Source organism: Rhineura floridana, chromosome 15 (genome assembly GCF_030035675.1).
Source record: "Rhineura floridana isolate rRhiFlo1 chromosome 15, rRhiFlo1.hap2, whole genome shotgun sequence".
Lineage (NCBI taxonomy): Eukaryota > Metazoa > Chordata > Lepidosauria > Squamata > Rhineuridae > Rhineura > Rhineura floridana.
In genome coordinates this window covers 5,556,117-5,575,659 of record NC_084494.1, presented here as the reverse complement: position 1 = coordinate 5,575,659, position 19,543 = coordinate 5,556,117, and the positions used below count along the sequence as shown (strand labels likewise).

The 19,543-nt window shown below is 42.8% G+C and overlaps 1 protein-coding gene across 4 annotated transcripts in view; it reads right to left on the bottom strand.

Annotated features, from left to right (window-relative positions):
* Nucleotides 1-19,543, bottom strand: part of LCK (LCK proto-oncogene, Src family tyrosine kinase) — a 63,123-nt gene that overhangs the window by 3,144 nt on the left and 40,436 nt on the right. For all 4 annotated transcript variants that reach the window (XM_061596861.1, XM_061596860.1, XM_061596862.1 and 1 more), the window contains 3 exons: nucleotides 18,917-18,993; nucleotides 16,534-16,687; nucleotides 9,051-9,182 (listed from right to left, as the gene is read on the bottom strand). In XM_061596861.1, the coding sequence (XP_061452845.1) occupies nucleotides 9,051-9,182; nucleotides 16,534-16,687; nucleotides 18,917-18,993 (363 nt within the window). The remainder of the gene's footprint in view (nucleotides 1-9,050; nucleotides 9,183-16,533; nucleotides 16,688-18,916; nucleotides 18,994-19,543) is intronic.

The following is a 19,543-nucleotide window of genomic DNA, read 5'->3' as shown; positions in this document are numbered from 1 at the left end:
ATTATAATTAGATTCCACCATTACCAAGTCAAAGGCAACAAGATAATGCATGCAGCTTGAGCAAACCCTGATCTCATGTGTGCTGGAGAAAAAAAATACCTTTTTCAAGATCTGAGTAGTGAAAAACTGCAAAAAAAAGGCGCAATACACTGAAAAGCTGAGGCATGCTGGAATCAGATACAGGTGGGGATTCCCCTTCAAAGTGACAGTAATCAGTAATGGAACTACACTGACCGCTACTACTCATGAGGAAGCAAAAACATTACTTGTGAGGCTTAAACTTAATCAAGAAGAAGAGGAATCAGACTCAGATGACATTGATCTGAGTGGCCCAGAACAAGTCTGCAACCATCTGTATGACTGGCAAAGAAAGACCAAGAAAAATAAGGAAAAGAAGCTGAGAAAGGAAAAAAATAATAGCACCTGAAAACAGCCTTACCTGGGATCTACATCTGAAGAGAAGTGCTTTCTTAAGTCTACCTATGGCATCTAATACAGTTCAACAAAAATGGGTGATCTTGTTAATATTTGATTCACTTAGAATAACTGGTTTGCTATAATTAGTTAAATACAGGAAAGAAACGTGAGGTTGTTTTTCTGTTGTGCAAAGGATAGCAATAATAGCGTTATGGGACGGGGGGGGGGGGAGGTGGTAAAAACGTCCTCTACCTAAACTCCCTTTCCATCATTGCCTCTCCAGAGAGAATGGACAGACTCTGGATTTATACTGAGGCTGTGGAGAGAGCCTTGTTTGTTGGGGGGAAATTGGGAGGTGGAGGGTTGTTCAGTGTTGAAGGGGAACATATTCCATGTGTATCTTTGCTATACATATTCATTTGTACACCTGAACTGTCTCTGGAATTTAGTGCTATACAATTCGTGATTTCTCTCAGCAGTTCAAGAGACCAAACATCACTCTTGAGGGCTATAAGTTGGTCAGTTTTAGCAGATAAAGGTCTCTCTCAGCATTTGACGAGACCAAGCCTATTGCTTATTGCTAAGTGTTTTACATTACTAAATAATGGAAAAGGTGGGTCTACACTAATCCTAACATTAATATTATGGGTCTGAAAGTCTGTACATGGAATATTAATGGTATTAGCAATCCTGTTAAGAGGAGAAGAGTACGGTCTGCATTAAAAAAAGAAACTCCAGACATCATAATGATGCAAGAAACTCACCCAAAAAATCCACAGATTTAAAACCTTTGATCCCTTACACACAGGGCGAATGGCATACGGCCCCAGGGACCACCAAGGCTAGAGGTGTGGCAATATGGACTGTTAACAGTTTGGGCCTAATGGTGCAAGATACATTAATTGACCCTACGGGAAGATTTATTTTTATTAAGGGACTAATACAAACTGTCGAAATAACTATAGGTTCCCTATATAGCCCTAATAATGGTCAACGAGAATTTTTACAACAAATTCTTCAATCACACAATTTGCAAAAGGAACTATAATTCTTGGTGAAGATTAAAATTGGATTAGTGACGCAAAAAAAGATAGGAGGGGGAAACCGAGAAAGACTGTGATTTGTGAAGATTCTAATTTAAAAGATATTCTTGATGCTGCTGATCTGATGGTGAGAAAAAAATCCTACAGAATTAGATTACATATATTTTTCCCACACACACTATTCATACACGAGGATAGATTACTTATTAAGCACAAAAAGTCTGGCTGGAGAAATACTGTCCTCCTATATAGGTTCTTCAGGTCCCTCAGATCATGCCCCTGTTGTAGCCACTGTACATTTGATGAACCCCCCTCCAAAGACTATATAATGGAAACGGAATCCCTCTTTATTACTTAACTTATAGTGGATAAAGTGAAAGAGGAACTTAATAATTACTTCACAATAAATGACACCAATGAGTTATCCGAGGCTACAATTTGGGATGCAATGAAGGCAGTAATGAGGGGTCATCTGATAAGCAAATATGCTCATCTAAAAAGAACAAGAGAGGCCTCAAGAACTAGACTCCAAAACAAAATTAAGAATCTTGAAAACAATAATAAACAAACAGGCAGTAAACGGATCTATAGGATATTGCTTCAAAAAAGGACTGAATTGGCAAATCTAGAAATTGGGGAAATTGCAACTGCTATGCAGTTTACTAATCAAAAATATTATGAACAACATGATAAAAATTCCAAACTTTTAGCCTATAAAGATAGATAGATAGATAGATAGATCGATCTATCTATCTATCTATCTATCTATCTATCTATCTATCTATCTATAAACTCAAAAAGAAAATCACAAGAAATAGGATTACAGATATACAAGGATCCACAGGACAGCAGTTATACACAACAGAAAAGTTTTAAAAAATTAGACATAGATCAACAACACTACCTGATAGAGCAAATTTCAGATGAGGACATCGATAAAGCCTTCAAAAACATGAAACCAGCCAAGGCACCAGGTTTAGATGGATTCACATCACAATTTTAAAGTCTTCAAAGAGCAACTAAAACCCAAACTGAAAACTTTATTTAATTCCATAGTGACAGGCGGACCTATACCACACACTTGGCAGGAATCACGTTTAGTGATTCTCTTAAAACCAGGAAAGGACCCAACACAAATAGATTCATACCGACCTATAGCCCTTATAAATCAAGGTGCAAAATTTTCTAGCAATATATTGGCAGACAGGCTAGCTTTGATCTTTACCTACTGTTATAGATAAAGATTGAGTTGGCTTCATTAGGGGCAGACACATAGCTGACCCAATTAGACGATTAATAAACATAATTTGCTATGCCGGATGGACAAAAAAGCCTGTCTCTATAGTTTCACTCGACTCTAGCAAGGCGTTAAATTAAGCTGGGATTTCCTATATGCTTTATTAGAAAAAATGTCATTTCCGAAGGAATTCATCACAACTTTAAAACACCTATATCAAGCCTCTATTCAACTAAACGGCTGGGACACAGCTAAATTCAACATTGCCCTCTGTCACCCCTGCTTTTTGCCCTGTCTATGGAGTCTATGGCAAATAAAATTCACCAGAATGAATTAGTACAAGCAATAAAACCCACAGATTCAATATATAAAATAAATATCTTCGCAGATGATGTTGCTTTAATGTTAGAAAACCCATTGTCTTCTCTACCAGCAGCACTCAAAGAAACTGCAGACTATGGTGGTGTATCAGGAATGGAAATTAACTACAAAAATCTGAGATGCTGAATATTAATGTATCACCTACCTCTACACAAATTATCTAAAATTAAATTATGTCCTAAACACATAAAGTACCTTGGTGTACTTATTACAAAAAACTGGAAATGATGAAGAAAATGAATTTTGATGTCTTGGTAAGATCTGTTAAACTAGACATGAAAAAACTGAATAATTTCCAGCTTTCTTGGTTAGGCAGGATAGCCGCTGTAAAAATTTCAGTATTGCCACGTTTCAATTTTCTATTCCAGGTCCTTCCAATTCGAATCGACATAAAAATACTGAAAAAATGGCAAAAAATAATAATTTCATGCACCAAAACAAGAGAGCAAGACTTAGGAATAATGTTTTATATAAATCAACAAAATTGGGAGGACTTGGAGTACCAAATTTGATGTGGTATCATGATGCAGCCCATATACGTTGCACACTTAATGATGAAACATTCACAGCAATGTAAGTGGATCTCACTGGAGCTTGACTCTTTCAACTGAAAACGGGCAGTAGCTCTTCCATTTCTGACGCACCACCCTGTAGTATTCACTAATAGGCAAAAAACCTTGTGGTTTAAGAACGTACCTATAACCCACAGATATTTCAATCAAACTTTAAAAAGCAGGGAAATTGGACAGCTATAGTGAATGTACCAGGGGAGCAGGAGACCTGACCTCTCTGAGATATTTTACTGCCCTACAAATTGGTCAAAATGCAAACATAATTTGGATTGGTCTTTCACAGTCCAATCCACTTCCTGTGTAGCTTGGAAGAATTTGGCAACATGTGCCTCTGAGCATATGGTGAGTGGTGGCAACACCTGCCATCTCCAAAGATGGAGAATTATATTTTTTGTATGTTTGTTGGTGTTCTTCTTACTTTGCTTCTTTCCTGTGTTACTAATGTTTCTACAGAGAATCTAAACTAGAAAATTTTATTTCCCTCATTATTCATCCTAGAAATCTGTGTCAAATATATTTTTATTAATTTCAAAGCCTTTTTATTGGTCATTGTCATGTGATGGTGAAGACAGCCTTTTGTGTTTCAAATTGGAGGTTATGTTCTATTTCTATTTTGGGTGCATTAACAGTTGAATCTGAAACTGCAGTTTGATGTAAAATCAGACTGATTACAATATGTTGTTATGTCAGCAATTACTCTAGCTGTTGGAAAAAAGAGGATGCATGTTTTCATCCTGCTATGTTTAAACCACTTTATTTAAGGCAAGGTAGGCATGGTCAATTAAAAACATAGAGCACACCTAGAGTTTTACTAGAATATATTTCACCTCCCACTGTTTTATCTTGTGCAAATTGAGACACTCCCGAGATCCACTGGACACTATTCTGCAGAAATCAGTGCCACTATTCCACAATTATGTTTGGAGTTTTTTTAGTGTAAATTATGCAAAGTGTTGCTGTACTTCACATATTCACAGAAGAGAAACAAAAGAATGATTTCCTGTAGGAAACGTCACTAAAATTGCAAAGTAAATCAGACATATTTAAAGTGACCATCTGAACTATATCCTCTGTCTTAATAATGTTGCTTCCTCCCTGCTAAAAAAAGATCAGCACAGCACATGTCTTCTTTCTATTATTTGGGCTGATTGCAGGTGTCGCCACCACTCACCATATGCTCAGAGGCACATGTTACCAAATTCTTCCAAGCTACACAGGAAGTGAATTGGACTGTGAAAAACCAATCCAAATTGTGTTTGCATTTTGACAAATTTGTAGCGCAGTACCATATCTCAGAGAGGAGGTCAGGTCTCCTGCTTCCCTGATGCATTCACTATAGCTGTCCAATTTCCCTGCTTTTTAACGTTTGATAGAAATATCGGTGATAGGTACGCTCTTATTTTTTCACTATTAGTGAATTTCCCTGCTTTTTAATCCAGGAGGTAAGAAATGGGATCCTGCCCATGTATGCGGAGAATGGATCGATCATTTGCATGCTTATTGAGTTCATTGGGATTTAGTTGCTGTAAACCGCCCAGAGAGCTTCGGCTATGGGGCGGTATGCAAATACAATAAATAAATCATGCTTAGGATAGGTGAAACTGACCACAGGGGATCGGGAGGGGAGGAGAGAGGGGAGAAAAGGCAGAGGAGTGGACTGGGATGGGAGCAGGCAGGATGGGGAGGGGAGGAGTAGGACAGGCTTGATCATTTGCATGTTTATTGAGTTCAGTGCGATTTACTCTCGTGCAATCATAGGATTGGTAAAACTGATTGCAGGGGAGGGAGGGCTGGAGTGGGCAGGGAAAGAGGAAGAAGGAAGAGGGGCGGAGAGGAGGAGAGGAGGAAGGGAGAGGAGGGGAAAAGCAGATCTGATCATTTGCATGCTTATTAAGTTCAATGGGATTTGTTGTTGTTGTTATGTGCCTTCAAGTCGATTACGACTTATGGCGACCCTATGAATCAGTGACTTCCAAGAGCATCTGTCATGAACCACCCTGTTCAGATCTTATAAGTTCAGGTCTGTGGCTTCCTTTATGGAATCAATCCATCTCTTGTTTGGCCTTCCTCTTTTTCTACTCCCTTCTGTTTTTCCCAGCATTATTGTCTTTTCCAGTGAATCATGTCTTCTCATGATGTGTCCAAAGTATGATAACCTCAGTTTCATCATTTTCGCTTCAAGTGACAGTTCTGGTTTAATTTGTTCTAACACCCAATCATTTGTCTTTTTCGCAGTCCATGGTATGCGCAAAGTTCTCCTCCAGCACCACATTTCAGATGAGTTGATTTTTCTCTTATCCTCCTTTTTCACTGTCCAACTTTCACATCCATACATAGAGATCGGGAATACCATGGTCTGAATGATCCTGACTTTGGTGTTCAGTGATACATCTTTGCATTTGAGGACCTTTTCTAGTTCTCTCACAGCTGCCCTCCCCAGTCCTAGCCTTCTTCTGATTTCTTGACTATTGTCTCCATTTTGGTTAATGACTGTGCCGAGGTATTGATAATCCTTGACAAGTTCAATGTCCTCATTGTCAACTGTAAAGTTACATAAATCTTCTGTTGTCATTACTTTAGTCTTTTTGATGTTCAGCTGTAGTCCTACTTTTGCGCTTTCCTCTTTAACTTTCATCAGCATTCGTTTCACATCATTACTGGTTTCTGCGAAGAGTATGGTATCGTCTGCATATCTTAAATTATTGATGTTTCTCCCTCCAATTTTCACACCTCCTTCATCTTGGTCCAATCCCGCTTTCCGTATGATATGTTTTGCGTGCAGATTAAACAAATAGGGTGATAAAATACACCCCTGTCTCACACCCTTTCCGATGGGGAACCAATCGGTTTCTCCATATTCTGTCCTTACAGTAGCCTCTTGCGCAGAGTATAGGTTGCGCATCAGGACAATCAGATGCTGTGGCACCCCCATTTCTTTTAAACCATTCCATAGTTTTTCATGATCTACATAGTCAAAGGCTTTGCTGTAACCTATAAAGCACAGGGTGATTTTCTTCTGAAATTCCTTGGTCCGTTCCATTATCCAATGTATGTTTGTGATATGATCTCTGGTGCCTCTTCCCTTTCTAAATCCAGCTTGGACATTTGGCATTTCTTGCTCCATATATAGTAAGAGCCTTTGTTGTAGAATCTTGAGCATTACTTTACTTGCATGGGATATTAAGGCAATAGTTCGATAACTACTGCATTCTCTGGGATCCCCTTTCTTTGGAAGTGGGATATATATTGAATTCTTCCAGTCTGTGGGCCATTGTTTAGTTTTCCGTATTTCTTGACAATTTTTTGTCAAAATTTGGACTGATTCAGTCTCAGTAGCTTGTAGCAACTCTATTGGTATGCCATCTATTCCTGGTGATTTGTTTCTTCTAAGAATTTTAAGAGCAGCTTTCACCTCACATTCTAAAATTTCTGGTTGTTCATCATATGGTTCCTCCATGAATGAATCTGTCATCCTTGCATCTCTTTTATAGAGTTCTTCAGTGTATTGCTTCCATCTTCCTTTTATTTCATCTCGGTCAGTCAGTGTGTTCCCCTGTTGATTATTCAACTTTCCTACTCTTGGTTTAAATTTCCCTTTCATTTCTCTAATCTTTTGGAACAGGGCTCTTGTTCTTCCCATTTTGTTGTCCTTTTCTATTTCTATACAATAACTATTGTAATAGTTTTCTTTGTCCCTGCGTCGTTGTATAGTTGCATTTAGGGTCTGACCGTGTTTCTATCTCCTTTTGCTTTTGCTTTCCTTCTCTCTTTAACCATTTTAAGAGTTTCTTCAGTCATCCATTGAGGTCTTTCTTTTTAACTAGAGGTATTGTCTTTTTGCATTCTTCCCTGATAATGTCCCTGAGATTTACTCTTATGCAATCATGGTTAGGATAGGAAAAATTGACCATGGGGGAGATGGAGGGGGAGGGGGAAGGGGAAGGAGCAGATTGGAGGGGGGCAAAGGAAGGGGGAGGGGAGGGGGCAAGAGGGAGGGTATATGAGGGAGGAGAAGGGAGGGTGGGTTTGATCATTTGCACACTTTTTGAGTTCAATGGGATTTATTTCTGTGCAATCATGTTTGAAAATGGAAATGGACTGCCTTCAAGTCGACCGGACTTATGGCAACCCTTTGAATAGGGCTTTCATGGTAAATGGTATTCAGAGGTGATTTTACCATTGCCTTCCTCTGAGGCAGTGACTGGCCCAAGGTCACCCAGTGAGCTTCATGGCTGTGTGGGGATTTGAACCCTGGTCTCCCAGGTCAGAGTCCAACACTGACCCAGGGAGGGGCAGGGAGGGAAGGAGGAGGGCGAGGAGAGGAGATTGGGTGGGTGGACACTGGGCAGAAGGGAAGCCCCTTTCCAAAAGGAAAACAGTGTGAACAGTATCATTCTTTTTCAGGCTTTCCCCCACCTTTTTATTCTACAGCAGGCACATGTAGCCTCCCACCCAAATTTAAACCAAAGCTGTCCCTGGCCACATCCACACCAGGCCTTTATTTCACTTTGGAGTCATGGCCTCTCTCAAAGAATCCTGGGAAGTGCTCTATTCCCCTCAGAGAGCTTCAGTCAGAGTGGCTGACTGTTAAACCAGTCTGGCCACTGGAGCTCTCTCAGCACCCTTCACAAACTACACTTCCCAGGATTCTCTGAGGGAAGCCATGACTGTCACACGTGAAATCAAAGTATGGTGTGGGTGTGGCCTCCTGATTAGGCAAGCCCAGCAGCTGTGAGACTTTTAGAACTCTGACAGTTGGTTCTTACTGAGCATGCCGGCCCTTATCGTTGGCTTCCAGCCAAAATTTCTTAAATTAATTAAAAATCACCCAGGCATTTTTTTAAACTTTTAAACTGCAGAAGATGAAGGTCAGAGTATGGGGCAAGGTCAGTATTAGGATTACAGGCCCTCTGTGAACATGGCTGATTTTTAATGAATTTCAACAGATTATGAGAACTCTCAGAGAAAAAAGTCCAAAAGTGCTCTGAGGGTTTTTTTTTTCTCTTTTTAGACTTTGAACTCTCGATTCTCTCTGACTGTTTTGTGAATCGCCATGAAAATTGAGAGGGTTGTTAAGCAAGCGTTTCTGAGTTCAGGACTATAAGCTTTGTACGGTTTTGTTTTGAAATGAGCTTATGGGAAGCATCAGAATGGCATGCGGGGGTATTTTCAATTTAACATTGCAGAATGTGAAAAATCCACGCTGTCTATAGTATACAGCCACAATATATATATATTCTGATCTTCCCTTAGTACAGGATTGAAATCACAATGCAAGGCAGGGGAAGGGTTTCATGGTATTGATTTGTTTTTAACATGGGAATCTGGGTCTCCCTGTAGATACCAAGTAGTTTGTGCAGGTGGAAATATGGTTGCATTTTGCTGCTGAGAAATTCTGACCTGGGTAAGGGATCCGGCCATAAGTGATGATCTCGGTGAGCAAGATCCCGAATGACCAAACGTCTGATTTGATGGTGAACGTCCCAAAATTAATGGCCTCTGGGGCTGTCCACTTAATGGGGAATTTTGCTCCTGAAATATACAAAGAAAGCAGGATTATATCCTTTGTACATAATTCAAACACTCTTCCTGGCACTATAACTAGTGGATTTTACGGCACTGGCCACAAGAAGGCGCTCTGCCTCCACCCAACACTGGCCTACACACTGATCCTGAAGCAAAAACTGGTTTTGCATAACATTTCCTAATGCAAATTTGCATTAACCGAAGCAAAATTCCAATTTGTACTGTTTCAGGCTGCCTGTTTGGGCGACCCAAGCTAAAATATAAATGTGCCCTCTGGTCATAAGCAGAAAGAGCGGTCACAGGAATTAGCCATCATTCAGGCCTTCATAAGAACATAGAGTCCTGCTGGATTATATCAAAGGCCTGTCTAGTCTAGGATTCTGTTCTCAGAGTGGCCTATCAGGCACCAATGGGAACCCACATGCAGGACATGAGCGCAACAGTGCTGTCACAGCTCATGTTCTCTACTAGCAAACTGGTATTCTTTGAATCATGGAATGGGAGAGTTGGAAGGGGCCTATAAGGCCATCGAGTCCAATCCCCTGCTCAAGGCAATGTGCTGTGGCAGCAGAATCCACAGCAGCTATGTGCTGGTGTCAGAGAAGTACTTAATTTGGTGTGTCCTGAATCTCCCACAACTCAGCTTTATTGGATGATTCTGGGTCCTAGTATTATGACTGCTATTGGAGGTCACTGATTCATAGAGTCACCATAAGTCGTAATTGAATTGAAGGCATATAACAACAACAACAAGAAGTATTATGACAGAAAGAGAAAAACTTTCTCCACAGTACAGATAAACAATTTTATGCATCACTGTCATGTCCCCACTTACAGGCCTACACTGTGAACTTTCCTCAGATCCCTGATTATTTTGGATGCCCCTTTCTAGCCCTACAATATACTTTTTAGATGCACAATATTCCAAGTGTGTGGTGGCAACATAGATTTGTATAGTGGCATTATGATATTGTCCTAATGCTCCCTAACATGGGATTTGCTTTTTTCACGGTTGCTGGAGTTATCGTTTCCACTGGGCTCTCCATCACGACCCCAAGGTCTCAATCCTCGTCAGCCACTACCACCTCTTACACCATCGAGTTGATGTGTGAAGTCACGACCTAGCGCCCCAATGTGCATTTCTCTACCCATACTTACGGTGAACCACATTTGCCATTTTACAGCCCATTCACTCAGTTTGGAGAGATCCTTTTGAAGCTGTTTGCAATCGCTTTTTGTTTTGACCACCCTGGACAATTTGGTGTCATTAGCAAACCTGGCCACCTCCCTGCTCAGTCCAAACTCTACATTGTTTATTAACAAGTTTCAAAAATGCCAGTTCCAGTTGTAATTCCAGTATAGATTCTTGGGGAACACCACTTCCAACACGGTGAGAACTGTCCATTTATTCTTACTCTCCACTTCCTGCTCTGTAACTAGTTTACTGATCCAAAAGAACTCACTTGTTACATCTAACAAAGTAGGCTTTGGCCCACAGAAACAGATGCTTCCCAAACTGCTAATGATTAATACAGCCTTCCCCAACCTGGTGCCCTCCAGACATTTTGGACTACAAAAATCACCAGCCCCAGCACATACCAGCTGAGGCTGGTAAGCAGGAGTGTAGTCATCCAGGGTCTCAGGGGGTCTTAGACCCCTTACCTTTTTGGGAGCAGGGTCCCAGCAGGGTCCCTATGTCTCCAGCATCCTATGAGCCAATGAGCATGAAAGGGGAGTGTGTTAGCCACTGAGAAGAGTCCTCTAACATGCTTCCTTGTCCTTTCCTGCTGATTGGAGGCAATCAGAGTGAAACGTGAGTCAGCCACTGAGAAGACCCTTCTCAGCAGCTAACACACTTCCCTTCTACATTTATTGGCTTCTCGGGACATCCGTTGTTGTGAGATGGCATTAACACGGATCTCATTCTCAACTCAGCAGCAAAAAAAGGGAGCATGGCTGTGACTATCATGAAGGGACCTGCACTTCTGAATTTGCCGCTGTGCTACTGTAGTAAGAGTTGTACTCCAAAACATCTGGAGGGCATCTGGTTGGGGAAGGCTGATTTAAGGTATGGCAGCTGTCCCCAGACCTCTCAGGGCCAGGCTAGACCATCAAACTATGAACAACCTATTCATGCAGGCACTGGTCCTTAGTGCCGGCTTTATTGACATCTTGATATTCGCCTATATGCTGTTTTTATTACATTTTACAGGTTTCACTTGGTATCTCGCCTTGCTATTCTTTATAATGAAAGGCGGTCTATAAATAATTTTAAGTAAAGAAAGATTTTTTTTTTAACTGTGAATGCAATTAATGTGCAATTAAAAAACAATGAATCAGCAGTCTTGAGAGGCAACTGTAACTACATTGGGACTGGAGGGGATGAGGAGAGTTTAACGCCTTCCCCCCTGCGTGCATCAGAAATGAAGCCTCCATTGATACCTCTGAACGTGGCCTTTCCATTTACCTGCCACAGCTAATAGCTCTAGATCAGCCTTTGTCAACTTGGTGCCTTCGATCCGGACAGTACCAGGTTGGTGAAGGCTGCTCTGGATAGACTTAACCTCTTTCACATGTGTCCAATGCCTCTGCAAAGCCAGCTAAGCTAGTGTCCATTAACGGCAGTGAATTCCATAAGTTACCAATGAAATATTTCCTTTGTTAATAAATACTGATATTAGGCAGAAGCCTTCCTTGTACTGCTTTTGATGCCTGCTAAAACCTTTTCTGTTTAGGCAAGTCTACTCATGACATACATTTTATTGTGCACATTGTTTCTACAGCTGTTGATTTTATCTATATTTTGATATTTGTATTATGTTTTTACAGTCTGCTGATCTTACTGTTATTCTCTTAAGAATATTTGATATTCTTTTATGGAAACTACTCAGAGGGCTGTTGTTGTTTTTTTTACTAAGGAGTATATACATCTTTTAAAATAAAAATAAATTTAAATAGAACCTCTACTGAGCCATATTCATGGGGTTAAACAGTTTGGAAGTAGGGGTGTGGGCTCTTTGAAATCTCTCCTTCTGCTCACTCCTCTTTTGGTGAGAACAGAAAAGCAAGTGTTAATTAAACAGAAAAGCAAGTGTTAATTAAACAGAAAAGCAAGTGTTAATTAAACAGAAAAGCAAGTGTTAATTAAATGGAAGTGATTGTGTGAGTGAGACTCTGAGGAAGAACGCCATTCCAAGACAGTCTCCCCCTCTCTGGGCAACAGGAACATCAGAGGCTGCCTGGCCCATCTAGCTCAGTAATGTCTTCACTGGCTGGCAGCAATTCTCCAGGTTTTCAGGCAGGGGACATTCCTAGCCCTACCTGGAGACGCCGTGGATTGAACCTGGGAATGATTTTTGTATGCAAAGCTGCTGCTCTGCCGATGAGCTACCACCCTTCCCCAAACAATTCAGCTGCCCTACACTGAGTCAGACCGTTGGTCCACCTAGCTCAGTATTGCCTGCACTGTCTGGCAGCCCTTCTCCAGGGTTTCAGGCAATTCCCAGCCCTAACTGGAGACGACAGGGATTGAACCTGGGACTTTCCGTATGCCAAACTGATGCTGATACTCTAAGCTACAATTTCCCCCACCCTCCCAAAAAAAATGTGCCCAAGCGCCCTCCTGTTCTAAAGCCAGTTCCATTGTGTAATATATTTCTTTTAAAATAGCTTTATGATGACTGCTTCTCAGCAGTCAAGACAAAAGGGTGGTGGTGGGGGAACTAGACTGGAAAATGGATTTTTCCAGAGGATTAAAGAGAAGAAAGTGCTTCAGCCTGAAGCACTGGCTCTCCTGCTTGCCACAGCCCATCCTGGTCAAGGAAGAAGCAACAACAGTTTTCTAAGAAACATGCACTGCAGTATGAAAAATCTCTTCAGACAGCTACAGGCTGCAGCTCAAAGCCACAGGTCCCCAATGCACCCTGTGTGTGCAAAGTACTCATCTGCACTTCTTCCCACACCCACACACACCACCCCATTAGCGTAGTGGCAAATTCAGAAGTGCAGGATCCCTTCATGACAGTCACGCCATGCCCTTGTTACAGCCATGCCCCTTTTTTCCACTTTCCCTTGTCTCCTTCACGCTCCCTGTCCTCTTGCAAGTCCACTGCAACAGAAATCCCTAGAAGCCAATCAGCATGAAAGGGGAGGCTGTGGGTTAGCTACTGGGAAGAGTCTTCTCAGTGGCTGACTCACCTCCTTTCACTCTGATTGGCTCAAATCAGCACAAAAGGACAAGGACTCTTCTCTGTGGCTAACACACATCCTTTTCATGCTGATACATACATAGGGACCTGGCTGGGACCCTGCTCCCAAAAAAGTAAAGGGTATATGACACCACCACCCCACAACTCAGGACAACTACACCACTGCACCACATACACAGTGGCCCCCTGTGGACTCCAGTTTCCTCAAGAGGTGAGGTCTTGCATCAAGCAAAGGCAGGGCAGGGCACCTGTGGCTGTCGGCTGCCAAGCTGTGACATGGGAAGGGGAGGACTGGTGCTTATGTATTCTCCCACCTGGAGTGGGAAGGGGGCAGGAAAGGAGCTGAACCACCAAGCCCCATGGGAGGGGTGTCATGTGTCATATTCCAGGGGCCAAGTTTCCAGGACTGGCACAGATGGGTGTGGACAGGAATGCACACCCATCATCTTTCCATCGGATCATCCATACCAATAAGTCCACAAAAGGTACTAGCCCCCAAAGTATTTTTAGTAGCCACCACAATACCTAGATTAGTGGGCCTCTTCATCTGCACATTCAGAAGAATAAGGAGCTAGAGTTCTACAAGGGTGAGGTGGTAGCAGGAGAGAGTTTCTATCACATGTTGGTAGAAACCTTTGGCAGTGAAGCCTGTGTGTGCGTGTGTGTGTGTGTGTGCGCGCACGGGCATGTAGCAGGGAGTATTGCAGATGTGAGGACAGGGGCAAGATGTGTGTTCCTACTTTCACCTGTGAATTGAAGTAGTTCCACCTTGTGCAGAACTGCAAAATAGCCACTCATCACCACATCACCTGCAGCAAGGAAATGTTTTCCCTGGCAGCAAAGTTTTGCAAAAAAAACCCCCCACACACACACACTTTTAGGCCAGGCATGGATAGACTTCAGGCTTGCAGGATCTATTTTGTTTTTGTTTTTTTACTAGAACTCCCAAGTCCATCAACTGAAGGCAGGGACAAAATAGCGAAGGCTGGGCCAAGGGCACATCCAGAGGCAAAACTGTGACTCAGGTTTGGAACTAATTAGGGATGTAGAAAGCTGCTTGTACCAAGTCTGATCATTATGCTATCTAGCTCAGCATTGTCAACACTGGAAGCTGCAGCTGGTGCAAAATGCAGCGGCGAGACTGCTCACTGGGGCCGGGCACCCCCAACATGTCACCCTGCTGCTGAAAGAACTGCACTGGCTGCCCATTTGCTACCGGGCCAAGTTCAAGGTTCTAGTCTTGGTGTACAAAGCCTTATACAGCTTGGGACCAGGATACCTGAAAGATCTTCTTACCCCTTATATACCCAGTCGATCCCTGTGCTCTGCAGGTGAGGGCCTCCTGCAGATACCATCTCATCAGAAGGTCTGTTCTGCACAACATAGGAAGTGGATCTTTAGTGTGGCCGCACCTACGCTGTGGAATTCCCTACCCTTAAATATTAGACGGGCTCCATCTCTGTTATCTTTTCGGTACCTACTGAAGACCTTCCTCTTTCAACAAGCCTTTAAGTAGAGACCTTATCCCAGCCTGCGTCTGTGTTGGAATTGCATTCTAATATGTTTTTAAAGCTTTTTTAAAGATGTTTTGTAATATATTTTAAAGTCTGTTTTAATGATGTTTTAGAGTGTTTCATTGTTTTTGTTTGCCACCCTGGTCTCCTGCTGGGAGGACGGGATATACATCTAATAAATAAATAAACAAACCAACAAACTCTGGCTGGCAGCAGCTCCCCAAGGTTTCAGGCCGGATTATTTTCACAACCCTCCCTGGAGATGCTGGGGACTGAGCCTGGGCCCTTTGGCACGCAAAGCAGGTGCTCCGTCACTGAGCCACAGCCCGTGAGACACCCACTTGCACAGCCTCCATAATGTAAATGCAAATGTACTTCTGAGTTATTACAGAACAGGGCCAGGGAACTTGTTTCAGCCAGAGGGCCACACCCCCTCGTGGGCAACTTTCTGGGGGCCATATACCAGTTTCAGGGGTGGCAAAAGTGGCCATGACCAGACACACACCACTCTCCATCTTCTATCCAGACAAGCAAGAGTAGGGTTGCCAGGTTCAATCCCTGAGACTGATCCTGTATCTTTAGGAGAAGAGAAAACCAGCCAAGTGCAGGTGTTCTTGCAACCCTGTAATGGGAAAAACCACAAGGTGGAATTCTCCCTTCCCCCTGCACAACTTTTAAAGATACAGAAGACCTCTTGGTTGCCTGGCCCAGCCTCCGTATCCTTAAAAGTTGTGCAGGGAAAGGGAGAATTCCACCTTGTGGTTTTTCCCATTACAGGGTTGCAAGAACACCTGCACTTGGCTGACTTTCTCTTCTCCTAAAGATACAGGATCAGTCTCAGGGATTGAACCTGGCAACCCTAAGCAAGAGGTATTGTCACAGTTCACTGAGACATTTCAGCCTGGTAAAATCACCCGAGGACAGCACAGAGCTGCCTCAGCACAGATCAAGGACAGTCTGATTTAGAAAGAGAGGAGGAAATCATCTTTGCTGATTTGGGGTGGAACCCAATACAGGTCTACTCAGAAGTAAATTCATTGGGTTCATTTAGGTAAGAGAGACGGTGTGGTGTAGCAGTTAAGGTGTTGGACTATGACCTGGGTTTGAATCCCCACTCAGCCATGAAGCTCACTGGGTGACTTTGGGCCAGTCACTGCCTCTCAGCCTTAAAGGCAATGGTAAACCACCTCTGAATACTGCTCACCATGAAAACCCTCGTCATAGGGTCGCCATAAGTCAGGGTCGACTTGAAGGCAATCCATTTCCATTTCAAGTGTGTTTTGGTTTGCAACCTTACTTGCTTATCATTCAGAATATATAAGAACAGAACTTCCCACCTTTGTTTTGGGCCACAAACTAACACAGATCTGTTAGGGAAGCTAGGAAAAAATAGCATAAACGTGTGAACTAGTCCCTTTTGTTGATTTGTTTGCAAGGGTGGCATAGCGTGAAGAGAGTCTGTAGAACTGAGGGGCCATTCACCGGCAGGCATCCTGGTCTGGCGTGAGGTCTACCGTGCCTTCCACACCTTGTGGGATACCCCCAGCCTGCTGGACCAGTCAAGGACCCTTCCCCATCACCTTGCCGCTTCCCACAAAGAGGCCTGGCAAGACCAGGATGAAGGAGAAGACCCACCCTCTTGAGCTGTGTACTCGTCATCCTCTATAAGCCGGGCCAGACCAAAGTCAGCAATCTTGCACGAGAGCGTCTCTGACACCAAGATGTTGGCAGCTCGTAGGTCCCGATGGATAAAATTCTTCTTCTCGAGGAAGGCCATTCCTTCTGCTATCTGTTTGGGAGAAGAGGCTAGGACTGTTATATTCTGATGTCTACACGGCATTTTCATTCTACCCCTTTCCTCTGTTCCTCCCTCCCAGGAACCCAGGGCCAGGTGTAAGATTCTCTCCTTCGCAGGGTATCCTCACGACGCCTCTGTCAGGTAGGATAGGCTGAGAATCCTTTGAGGATAGTTTACACCATCATCCAGTGAACTTCATGGCTGAGTGGGGATTTGAACTCAGGCCTCCCTTCACCTCTCTAACCGCCGCAGGAGACTAGGGATGGGGGAATCTCCATTTCGGTTTCTCTCAGTTTCTATTTTTTTCCAGTATTTAAGTTCAGTGCTCCACATTTCCACATCAGTTTGTGAATTTTTTTTTTACAAGTCCTCACAAAAATTCATCAGCATTGTACTTCAAATTTATCCTAACATATACATTTTTGCAAAGCAATTTTCCATCATATTCTGCATTGTTGCACATTATTTTCACGAATACGTGCACATCTGTGCATATTTCACACTAGTGTTTTGCATTTTGTACACTTTTCTTGGCTGGAGAACTGGACTGCAAAATTTGGACAAGAGCAAATTTCCAAGGACAGCTGGATTCCAGCTTGTATATTGTTTTAGAGAGTAAAAATCAGGAAAGTCCGCCTTTAAATGAAAACTGAACCAGATTTCTCCCTCATCCCTACAGGATAGGTGAAATAGACAGGTGTACAGCAGATCAATATTGACTTTGTCTGCAGTTCTCTGCTCACTCAGATGATGTTTCCTTTTCTTCTGGCAGATACTCTATGCTTTTCACAGCTGCCCAGCAGTCAGAATTTTAACGGGGAAGCTTTCCCTCTGGCTGCATCTCTCTGGTTTTCTTTGTTTCTTCCTATATATATATATTTGTTACCGTCACGCTTACAACAGGGGGAACAAAACGGGGGACAGGGGGAGCTCCGGCGACACATGTGGGGGTGGGAGGAGCTTTGGCAATCAGTAGAAGGGCAGGGGACCTTTGGGGTAAGCTAGCAAAGCAAGCAGATGTGGCAGCCCCTAGTCATTAATATCTTAGCTGCCCTTCAAAGGGCATAAACTGGCATACATGTCTCCCTCACATACACATTTTATTCTTACAACAGTCCTGTGAGATAGGACAGGTTGAATCTGTAGTCACAGTGAGTGTCTCAGGGTCACCCAAGGAGTTTCATGGCTAGGGTTGCCAGGTTCAGGGCCTGAGACTGATCCTGTATCTTTAGGAGAAGAGAAAGCCAGCCAAGTGCAGGTGTTCTTGCAACTCTGTAATGGGAAATACCACAAGGTGGAATTCTCCCTTCCCCCTGCACAACTTTTAAAGATACAGAAGACCTCTTGGTTGCCAGGCCCAGCCTCCAAGAGGTCTCCTGTATCTTCAAAAGTTGTGCAGGCGGAAGGGAGAATTCCACCTTGTGGTTTTTCCCATTACAGCGTTGCAAGAAAACCTGCACTTGGCTGAATTTTCTCTTCTCTTAAAGATACAGAATCATTCTCAGGCCCTGAGCCTGGCAACCCTATTCATGGCTGAGCAAGCATTTGAACCTTGGTCCTAGTCTAACACTAGTTCTCAACTACTTTATTAGTCCGGACTTCCTGCCAAGAACTCTAGGAGTTGAAGTTCTATGAGGAGGCTGGGAATGTAACCATCTTCAAACAACAAAATCAAAACCACAGCTCACCTGGTTTTCCAAGAGGACAAGAGATGACAGTTCAACCATTTCATATTTGGTGTCGTTCTTTTGTTTTTTGAAAATGTTTACTTCAATAATTGAATCAACATATTCCAACAATTTATCAAACTACACCAGACATCTTGCAATATTAATATAATATTGCTGAAAAAGTGTTTCCTGAAAAGGTGATTTTCCCCCTCAGCGACAGTTATGAAGAAAAATGGCAGTTTGCATCGAGCATCCAAAAAGAAAAAGAAAACCTTGTTGCTTATGTCTTAGGTAACCAAAGTCTGTTATCTGATGGTAATGTCAGGCACTCCCTGTTTTAGCATATTTGCAATCTGGACATGATTCTAGTTTCTGTTTCCTGACAGAAATCCGGCCCATCATTCTTTCCAGCCCTGAAAATAAGTTTTCAGGAAATGACATCCATCCACTCAGCCCATCTCTCAATATCATATTTTTCCATCAACTGGTCCTCCTCTGCGATCTTGCCAGGTTTTAATCTCTCTTCCCCTCCCTTTCCTTTTGTCCTCACCTGTGCTGCCATATCCAGCAGTTTATAAATGGTCAGTTTGATGCCTTCAGAAGCTTTGAGAAAATCCACCAAGTTTCCTGTAACAGGGAGAAAGAAATATGTGCAGTAAGCATGGGGAGGTGAGTGCCTCTGAGCATATGCAAAATGCCTTTTTCAAGCTAGTGACTAATCCCTTCACATGCCTATGATTAGTAAAAAAAGGTTTCCAAAGCAGAGGGAAAGTTGGACTTACTGGCATTCCTCCTTAGAAAAGTTCACCACTAGATACGTGACGTGCCAAAAGGCAAGGAAGGTGGCCACCACAACAATGGGTTCTGGGCACCATAATGGGCAGCAGATTGGCAGGACAGACAGATAAAGACATGGGGCCCAATCACCCATAACATTCTCTTACACAAGTTCTGTTGATGAAGATGGAATGAATATTCATCTCAGTGGAACTTGCTCAGAAGACCTCTCTGGTGGATTGTGCCCTGCTAGGTCACTTAGTGGGTGGGTCAGAGCGAAATTTCGTTTCACCTACCTAACTCACACTGAAACACAACTCATGGGAACTGGCATTTTAATTTTCCAGCTCAGGCACCACAATGTCTTCTTAAGCCTACCCTCTTCATCCTCCAAGCATTG